We start from the raw sequence: 10,932 nt of genomic DNA, 5'->3' as shown, positions 1-10,932 counted from the left end.
CTCCTGGTTACACAACAGCTTCCATAAAACACTGTCAGCTGCAAAGAGGTTTCCTTAGATCAAATTTTTTACAAAGAGGCCGAGCCATTCAACCTGATATTCAATCCAAATTAACTATTTGAGAAACATTTTACTGGAAAATTAGAAAACAAATAAATGTAAATATATATATTTGCCGAATTTACTGTCAGTTTTGTCATTTTTTTGGCCTCATTCATTCCCAGCATGTCTCCTCTTAAAACATCCCAATCTCTTGGCATAATACATTCATATTTCACTGAAAAAAAGCAATTTTCCCCTCATCTTAGAACCGACGACCCTCACCGAGCTAGAAAGTGTCACAGAACAGGTTGTTGCCACTGGTTTAATGTGTCGTCATTTTGCCGACCACACAGCTTTTAGAAAATGCAGAGCCCCACATCATATTCATTTTATAAAATTCACCTGGAGGGGCCACGTTAGGCCCACACTTTGGACATGCCTGCCTTAGATGTTCATTTGTTCTTTCAGAAAGAAAAAATGTTGGTTAAAATTGTCGTTTTCTTGTCTCACATTGTTACTGTGGTGCTTTAAAACTACTTTTTGAGGCTCCTGCAGCGGTGACACAACAATATAGTTAAAAAAAGCTTCCTGGTTTGATCTAAAAGTGAAGTAAAGTTCTCCCAAAGTTTACATCTCAAATGTTTGAGTTTCAGCCCCTTTTTCTTTTTACACATTCCCCTTTTTTCTGATCCTAATATTCCTCCCATCGCCCTCCTAAGCCACACCCATTTTTTTCATTTCTTCAGTTAACCCTTTTCTTCTCTCCTCAAAGATCCTGTTTTTCTTTGGCCTCCAAAATCTCACATCCAAATCCTCCAGCCTACTACCAGCAGTGCAAATCTGTCCTCTGTAGTGGACGTTCCTAAACCTTAATTTCTCCCAGCTACTGCATCTTACTGAGCAGTCTTCTTTTGTTATCAACAGAGGACATTTGGGGCTTTTCAATGATACCAAATGTGAAGGGGTGTGGCTCTGGGAATTGTAGTTTCAATGGACTTAAAGAAGTTTGACTGTATTTTTTCCCTGGTAGTGAGGGAGATATAGTGGGATTACACTGCCATCTACAGGAGAGTTAATGAACTACAGAAAACTATATTTCCTGTTTCCTGAACTAAAAGCGTAAAAATCCACTTCTGCCACTATCTAATGGGCTCTTTTATGTTAAGTATTATAAATGATCATTTAACAGTTTTACCTACAACTTCAACAAAGCTGTATTTGGTGAATTCCTTTTGGGGGTCAGATGGTTGTTGGAGCCTATCCCAGCTACCGTTGAGCACAGACTTGGCAAATCATTTTTACAAAAAGGTTTAATTTTTCATCCTGAATAAGTTTTCTGAAATGCAATTACTGCAAAAACATTCTTTAAAAAGCTTTAACCTCTTAATACTCGAGCTCTTGTTTGAAATGCCTCTTTTATTTTGTAGTCTTGTAATAACCAACATGATTATATGATGTCCATATATGCGGACGCCGCATCTTAAGAGGTTCAAAGAAGAAAATTTTGAAATATAAAAGAAATGTTGAAATAGTTAGCCTTCACTTTATATTTGTGCCTGATCAAATTGAAAAAAATAAGGATTGTTTTTAGTCATTTATGGTCTGTTTTGACTTATGAGAAGGATCATCAGAACTGGCTGGGCTCAAACATGATCCAAGCTTGAATCTGGAGCGGGCTAAATTGGTTCTGGGTGTTCCTAAAATACTACGGTTTGTTGCCGGGGTGAAACCTTTCAGACCAGACACACTATTTATGACTCGGAGCAATTATGATGTCAAGAAGATGACTCCTTTGATATATTTTATTATTCAAACTGATATTTCTATGCATTTTTATTTTTGCAGTCTTTTTTTATATATATCAATTGCTTGAAATTTAATCAATCAGTGAGCACGAGCAAATTCTCCAACATAACTCTGCACAGGGTTCCAACCCAGAAAAAAGTCACATTTAATGTTGGAGTTGAGTTAAAAACAACCTAACTTGAGTTATTTTTAACTATGGGATTTTTAGTGTGTCGTAAGTTTCTGCAACAGCTCTGGAAGAAAATTGAATTAACAAAATACGATGAGATTAATTTTCAAATAAATGTGTGGATAAATGTTTGTCATTGACATTACAGTTCTATATTCCAGTTTATAAAATAGGTGAGAATCGTTTTAATTTTTTGCAGAATTAAGTTTTTCCCGGAAATTTCAGAAGGAAATGATAAATTCTAGTCATTCTGTGAACGCAGCTGCAGAAATCTTTGCCAGAGCAGCAACTTCAAAGAGTTCTCATCCGGCTGAGTCATGATTAATCAGATCCAGGAGGGAATCATGCATGGATTAAAGCAGAACGGGGAGGAAACACATCGCTTGGAGATTAACAAAAAAAAAAGGAGGAAAGAAGTTTCCTTTTTTCTAATCGTTGTTTTCACATCCAAAGAAGAAAGAGGCTTCAAACAATTAACAATTTACTTAGAAACTTCAGTCATTGGGTAGGGGGGCGGGTCAAAGCAAAAAGAGAAAGATGGAGGTGCTGAATTTGCAAATCCCAGTCAAAAAGGTTTACTTATTTAAGCTTTTTGTTTTGATGATCAGTTTTGAGTGTCTGTATAAAGGCCAAGTTCAACACTTTTTACTGCTACTTTGGTACGGTGTAGAAATGCTGCAAGATGGTTACTGGGGACGCTACGGCTGCTAATAAGTGTTAGTGATATGTAGATTGTCGGGAAAAGAGTGTCAAACGAAGTGTGTATCATGTTAAAAGTTGCTTCAATGACCCTGAATTAATTTGACCACATTGTATAGTTGCTGTTGCATCACTGCTCCACATTTGTCCACTGATAACTAGCTTCTGTGGCCGGAGAGGATTGTATACAGACTCAGGAATCTCAGAATAAACTGATGTTCAGTCCTAATTGGAAACGAACCGAGACCACCTCGAAAGATGGGTCAAGGAGCAATTCCTGGTCCTGACCAGGGTCCGCTTGCACGTTTTCAGACTGAAGCTTTGCTCTGGATTATCAGGGGAAACAAGCTCTTGTTCACTTTAATGTGTCCAGTCTGAATCCAACCTAAGTCGCACCAAACTGTTGGTTAAAAAAATGCAACTTTTGCTCCGAAATGTATCTCTGAAACAGTAAAAGCATGACTTTCTCCTGTTTTCCTCTGCCGTTTTCTTAATTCCTGTTCCTTTATAATATCTTTGCACTGTTTACATGAAACCAGAAGGAATTCGATCCAAGAGTCCATATAAGGCCTCAAACTGAACCAGTTCCTTAATAGTAGCAGGCTGAGAAGTCCCAAAAGACAGCTTCCACTAACAGAAAAAAGACCCTCCCCTCTCCCCAACACTGACAGCAAACACAGATGGGATGCAGGTCCATTGACAGTTTACAGATATACGCCTCAACTTTTAGATCCAGTCACACAATCGGCTCACCCATGGGTGGTCCCTCACAGTCAGACATGGCTCCAGGAGAGGAGATATGAGGAGGACACTGTCTTCTTCTTTGACTGAAACTCTTCCTCGCTCCTTTTCTTGTCACTCTTCCTCCCTGCTGGGCTGACTTATTCCACTTTCAGCCTGCTTGCTGGACCCCACTCACTCCCTCTCTTCACAGCCTAACCAGTGGTCAGAACCGCTGTCAGTCAACGCCTTACACCACGCCATTGGACTCTAAATTTGTAACCATCAGCCCTCCCTTGGAGAACTGTTCTCTCATAACAGCATACTGTGTTTAGATTTCTTATGTTCCACTGATTTTTTTAAATCAATTATATCATGATATCCATTAAATGTGTTTAAATGTCAGCTGAATTTCTGTTGAACTTTTCAGATTTTTCTCAAAGAGCTTCTGTTCTTCTGGCAGTAACACCTCCAGTCTCCTCTAGAGGGCAGTGGTGCGCCAGTGAGTTCAGACTTCATCACATTTAAGAGCTTTTCTTTGTTGTTCTCAGCTCCTTAAGTGGCCTGGATGCTAAGCAAATTCCTGGGTCAAGTGACTTTCTTTTTTTTTTTCAAGCTGTAATTGTAAAACATAAGCATGACCTGTGTCCACTTCAACAAAAACAAGTCAGAGGACGAGTTTGTGAAAGGTTCGGGAGGGGAAGACAGTTTCTTTTTAAAGTATTTTCTGCAATAAAGGAGACAAAAGATTCTTTTTTTCTGCTTCTTAATGCAACACAGATTCCTGATCCACTTAAGTGTGCCAAACTAATTCAGTGCAGCTTTGATTAGCTCCTCCTCTCCAAACGGGGTTCTCGGTTTACTCAGCTGACCCTTTGTCAGCTGAAATCCAGGATTATTACGAGGCGAAGGTTCAGCATGTGACTAAGTGGGGTCAGATGCTAGACTTGTCCAGCATTTCCAGTGTCAGGGAGGGGAGGATTTAGCGGCGGATGTTGGGGAGGGGACGTGAGGGTGAGATGTCGGAGGGTTCCTGACTCTGTGATCTCTCCCATAGAGGCCTGTCACTGTTGCTACGCCGACCTGCGGGTCCAGCTTTCACGCCGGACCGGCTCCTCCGTTTGATCTTCGGCTCACGTTTGCAGAGGAGCCCGAAGGCCCTTCTGCAAACACAACCTAAACCTTCACCCCTCTAAGACCTCTTGACCCCATGAGCTCTGGCAAACAGAGAGCAGAGCAGCTACCAGGGACTTTTCACATTTTTTTTGCAACAAATAAAACAAAAAAAAAATCTTGTTTTATTCATTTTTTTAAACTTAAATCCACTTACAGTTGAAATATGTCTCTAATTGACATTTATGAATATATCAACTGTGTCAACATTGACATTTTGATTTGTTTTTAATGGAAGTCCATTTATAAAAGCAACACACATATAACCACATTAAAAAATTCAGAAATAGAAGAATTAAGAGTCAAAATATGTTCATGTGATGCTACTTTTGCTCAAAAACTCCAGCTTCTCATCCCAATTTAGTTCCTTGACAGTCTTTGTTTGCGACGCTTGTCCTGCAGCACTCCCAAAGGTCGGCATTGTCCTGCCTGCATGGGAACCGGGCGTCTGCGGGAGGAAATGAAAGATCTTGAATTGGGCTGACCCAAGGGACAACTCCTGCACATCCTGTCTGAGGCTGGTTCCACCACAAAGTGACTGGAGCGAGCAAATCACACACCAGCTTTGTTTGGTCGCAACATTTGTTTAAGTATAAGGTCGGAACGTTTGAAGGTTTTTTTTTCTTTTTTAGAGTAAAATGAACCCTTTTTGCTTCTGAGATTCCTGTCTGAGCTCCACTTGACCTAAAGTCCCGCTCCGATCATCTTTCGTAAAAATGTTCCCAGTGGTCTTTTAATCATTTTTGTGCCACTTTTAGCCAAAATCCCCAAAACTGAGTTATTGTTAGGACATAGTTTCTGCAGAGCAGCTGGATTTCATCAGAAATTTGCCTCTGAGTTGAGGGCGGGACCGGTGTAAATCTGCCCACACTTCCCATCATTCCTTTGTTTACACTCCCCTGCTAGCTAACAGCCCCTCACAACCCCAATCTAACATTAGCCATGCAACAAAAGAATGTTGATGGATCCAGTCAGCCACGAGTGGATTAATCAGAATGGAGCAGAGCAGGAAGAAGGAAGCTAGTGGTTTCTACATCAGAAATAAGTTATTTTTCCACTTATTTTTTGTTGATCTGCTCCTGATTCACAATGATTTGAATAAAGAAGCTTAATCTTCTTTATAAATGTCCTCCGTCATCAGAAAAATGCAGCAAAAATATGTTAAAAACACCACCGATTTCATCGGAGTGGAATTTTTTAATTATTTACTTTTTGATTAAAATAGAAATAATTTGTTATCTGGTATATTATTCTAACATAATACATTTAAATTTCTATTAAAGTTGTTGTTGAGTAACTAACCTTCATTTTGCTATATTTCTAACTCTTTTTAGGTAAACAACACTAATCTCTCTCCTTCTTCACGTGTGACTCATGTTATCAGCACAGTGTGGTTCAAAATATAATCATTTGTGTCATTTTATCATTTAGACAAAAGTCCTTATAAAGGGGCGTGGCCCCTCGAGTTTGGAGAATTCCTCACATCATCTCATCTAACTTGTTTATACTTATTTACTGGATTATGTTTGGTGACATCGATTAAGATGATTGACAACGTGAAACAGAAAAACTTTCCAAAAAAAAAAAGTATTCTAAAGGCGGCATGTTTCTGCAAACATAAAAAGTTTTTTATATCCATATTCAATTAAATATATATAATTAAAGTGAATATTGATCAAAAAGCATGTTATAAAAATGTTTATTATGTCTCATTTTCATGCAGTATTAACATTTCTTTAAATATTTAGGACATTTTTTCTTATTTTAGCCACATTTGACATTTTCTTACCTTAATTTGTTTATTAACAACTAAAATGATTTATTTTCTTATGAAATTCCTTCAGATTTAACTTTTTAAGTCTTATAATTTGATTTAGTTATAGTTTGGTTAAACTCTTATTTGTTATACAATGGCAGATCTTTATTACTTTTTATTTATTTATTTATTTTAATTTAATTCCTTGGATTTTTATTTCAGTTTTAATTTTTTTTCCCCTTAATTTAATCAGGTAACAGAACTCGACTCATTGAGTCTCATTTAAAACACTTTCTTATTTACTTGCAGACACTTCTCACTAATTGCTTAATTGTGTCATAATCCTCACATCTGCCTCAAAAACAATTGCAGTATTTACATAAACCTACAGAAAAAGCAAGAACTTCTCTAAATGAAAACGTTTTTGAGGATCGCCAAAGGGAATGGAGAAAGCTGCAGTAAAGTGTCTTTGTTAATGATCCTCCAATTGCAACAGCAGCAGCGTATGCAGGTACTAATGAACTCCTAATAGTGTCAAATATAACAGCCTCTGAATGATTCCACTAACTGTTTTATGGCTCTGTGGGCAGAACCCTAATTGAGGACTTGTGGCAAAGAGCTGCAATTCACAGCTTTCTGCAGGTTTAACAGCCGGAACATGGAGGCGAAAGCAGCACTTCACTGTGCCAGGAAGAGCACAACTAATACAATCAATGTCATCACGTCTATTTTTGATAATGACGCCAACAGAAAAGATGCTGAAATTACAAACTTTTGCAGTTTTATTTCTGTCGTTTTAATGTTCATAAATGCAAGGGGCTTCAGTCAAATCTCAAAAGCTCAAAACAAGTCTCAATTTTTTTAATTAGAGCTAAATCTAATATTTTACTGTCATGAATTATTATTTTGCTTTTAAACAACTTATGACAGAAAAAATACATTCTCAATGCAAATGCCATGAAAACACATATAGATATATTACATTTCGACCAGACAGTAATGGAATTGATCTAAAAGCATAAAAAAAAAAAGTTTTACCTCAAATCTAAAGTCAAACCCTTAAAGTTTCAAGCCTGAACAACAGTCTGAGTCTCATTTAGCCCCCTTCTCTGAACACGTGAGAAAATAAAAAAGAGGAACTGATCTTTGTTAATATTAGTGTCAAACTTCAAAAAAACTAGTTCAAAATTATTTGCTACTTTTAGATCCCTGCACTCACTTTCTATGGCAGCAGATTCAACAAACTCAAATAGATCACTCCTGCGCTTCAAAAACGTCAAGTACAGGGTTCCATTTGTGCCAAAAATATATCTATGAACACATTTATTGAACATGTGTTCATGTCTCTGCACTTCAAAGCATGTCCATGATGGTTACTTTGTGATGTTTCAGCGTGCTAACGGCAAACAATTTTGGCACAAACAGAACCCCGTACGAAAAATATACTTCTCCATTTTTGCCCACCTTTTTGCACCTCAGATTAGTTTTTCTAAATAAATGTATTTTTCTAAACATCTACTGTGGACTACAACCCACAAAAACATTCTTGTGACTTTACAAAAGTTTTTTTTCATTAAACAGAAGGATTTGAAAGAAGTAATTAATTAAATTTATGAGACTGCCACTCAGGGGGTCCCGGTGTGTTTGTGGTTGAGGATTAACTGTAGAGAAAAGAAAGAAGGAAGTTTTCCTCTGGCTGTGTGTGCGTGGGGGGGGGGGGCAGAAGCCCCCGCCTCCCGCTGAGAAGCAGCCGAGGTGTGACGGAGGGGATTCCAGAGCACACAAACAAAAGGCAGACGCTTTGATTGGAACCGCACTGATAGATGGAAACTGGCTCTTTAGCGGCCGTACCCCCAGGTTAGGAGGAGGTGGTGGTGGTGGTGGTGGTGGTGGTGGGGGGGTCCAGATGCTTCACAGTGGTTGTGACCTGGGATAAGAAGAGGGCTAGGGAGGGCTGGGGGGGATGAATGGAGAAGCTTGTGGAGTGTTTGGCCTGGAGGAGCTATCAAGGACGTCTGCAGTAAAATGAGGCTCCACATATACTCTGCATGATGGATGGAGTGGTGGGGAAGGGGCATGGGTGGGGGGGGCTTCAAAAGAAAAAAAAGTGACCCAGAATGCTGCTGTGATCTCGTTGGAGGGGGCCGACAGAGGAACATGTGGGGATCTCATAACCGAAAGAGAGAGCGTCATAAAAATAACTTTTTGATTTTTTTGTCTCGTCTTTCATGCGCCTCTTAACACTTTAAAACTGTGTTTCCCATTTACACCTCTTTAGATAACTTTTAACTTCTGGTTGACTTCGGGGCTTTTAAAACCTGATCCAGCCCCTCCCTTAACGTAGGCAGCCAGAAAATGAAAGCTCTCTTCACACATAACCAGCTCTGTCCTTGAGGGGCTGCTAAAGCCATTAAAAGAGATCATATCGGCTCCAGACAGACAGACTCAGTTGGACAGCTGGATGGGCCTGCACACTAAGATGTCTCTGTGTTTGGAACAAGCAGACTAAATGTCTGGCTACTCTTCAGAAGCTCTCAGGTGTGACCGGCCTGTCTCTTGTGTGCCGCGGCCAAGACGGCGGGCAGACACAGAGGTGTTTCAGCAGGACCCAATGAATATCTGCTTTATCTCCCTGTGGTCGCATATGCTCCGTGGAGCCGCTCTAACACAAGCCAGATCTTCTTTCCTGCAGAACTATGCAGGCTTTCACTGGCTAAATGCATATTTTTAGTCTGAGCGAGGGTCAAACGCTTTGCCAACGACCTGCCTGACACGTAATTTCTCCCAGCAGCTGTGGCTTGCAGCTCTGCATCTGAATCCAGTTCTGCAGCGCGCCCACAAATGAACATGTGTGTGTTTGGAGTAAAAGCAGCAGCGGTTTTAGAGTTTTTTTTTTTTAACTCAAATGTCATTCTCACTGCAACGTTGCAGCAGTAGAGTCCCACTGCTTTCACGCCACCCTTTTAGTGCACACAAACTCTTCCCTAAAATTGCTGATGGCTTGTTTTCATGAACTGATATTATTTCCAGATGGAGGTCATGAATAAAACCTGACGGAAACAAGTCTGGTGAAATTGGAAACTTAAAAAAAAAACAGAAATGGAGGCACAGGGAGCCTGGTTTAAAAAAAAAAAAAGGAAAAAATGTTTTTTTCACTGCTGCCTCCTCTGAAAGAGCAGCCTGTCATGTTTTAAAAAAACAAGAAACTCAGCACATGAACAGGCAGCTTACTGTGTTTTTAAATCTTTTATCGGCGTGCAAATGTGACACTTGCTGCTACACAAAAAGACTTTCATAACAAGACAAAATACAAAGGAGTGCTGAGAGTGTACATAAAGTCAACAAAAAGCTACATGAGAGGAGCTGATACACCAACCCCGGGCAACGAAACGCAGATGAGAACAGAGAAAAGTGGCACAACGTGCTGCAGCAGATCTGAAAATCAAGAGAAAGAAGTTCAGGAAAACAAACCCATTAAAAAATTAAAAAATAGAATTATTTGCATTGAAAAATTAATGCAAAAGCAAGCTTTAAAGAGGTTCAATGCATACAATTTCTACAGAATCATTCTTTATATTTTTCTTTTTTTTTTTAAATCCTAGAAAAGGTTAAAAAAAATCAAAGCACAGATAAAAGTTGAAGCTGCAACAGCTTAGAAACCATGAAGCCTCCTCCATGTCTATAATAGTAATTCACTTTTTACAGCTCTCCATATATAGAGTTGAACCTCCAACCGACACCAAATGTAGTGGATTACATCAGTTTGGGATTTGGCTCTCCACACTGCTCCTCTAATTCCAAGTTTAGATCTTCGGTTATAAAGCTTTGCGTGGGATAGAATTGGCTATGCCCTTTTTTTTTTTTTTTTTTTTTTTTTCATTTTTTGTGAGATTTAAAATCCTCCTTTCCTCCTAAATTGAGAAAAATTCAAATTCAAAATTTCAAATTTTTTTTTTATAAAGCATGTAAAAATAAATCTCAAAGTGCTGTGCATCTAGAAACAAATAAAAATACTCATTTTCTCTGCATTTTTGGAAAAAACTTTCAAAAAGTTGTATATTCAAATACTTTAAATCATACTAAAGCATTTGTGATGTTTTTTTTCTCATCTGCTTTCAATCATAAATCAATAAATACATTAAATTGCATTTTGTCATGATTTTATTCTTAATTTGTTCTGCATTATTTGTTTTGCTTACATTGTTTTGTAAATGTTAATGGTTTTCTCTGGAGAAAGTGGGGAGTGTTGTGCTTGTTAACCGTTAACATCGATACATTCAGATCACATGGGGAGAATATTTTCAACTATGAAGACGTCAATAAATGGAAAGTATGAGAGTAACTGACAAGAAAATAACTTTTCAATTATTTTAGAGATGCATCTCCAACTCGTTTTTGGTGTCTAGATGGGCATAAATCAAATCCTATCTAATCAATTAAAGCAATCAAACAAAACAAACCAAGACAAATCAAATCAAATAAATCAAATCAAATCAAATCAAATCAAATCAAATCAAATCAAATCAAATCAAATCAAATCAAATCAAATCAAATCAAATCAAATCAA

At 38.3% G+C, this 10,932-nt stretch overlaps 1 protein-coding gene across 1 annotated transcript in view; it reads right to left on the bottom strand.

Moving 5' to 3' along the window:
* Positions 1-4,129: 4,129 nt before the first annotated feature.
* The window catches only part of pkdccb (protein kinase domain containing, cytoplasmic b), a 22,429-nt gene continuing 15,626 nt past the window's right edge, over positions 4,130-10,932 (bottom strand). The window contains exon 6 of the mRNA XM_036209846.1: positions 4,130-5,057. Coding sequence (XP_036065739.1) covers positions 4,960-5,057 — 98 coding nt within the window. The 3' untranslated portion in view covers positions 4,130-4,959. The remainder of the gene's footprint in view (positions 5,058-10,932) is intronic.

The sequence above is a fragment of the Oryzias melastigma genome, linkage group LG22, assembly GCF_002922805.2.
Source record: "Oryzias melastigma strain HK-1 linkage group LG22, ASM292280v2, whole genome shotgun sequence".
NCBI classification, from domain to species: Eukaryota; Metazoa; Chordata; class Actinopteri; order Beloniformes; family Adrianichthyidae; genus Oryzias; species Oryzias melastigma.
This window is presented reverse-complemented; position numbering and strand designations above follow the sequence as displayed.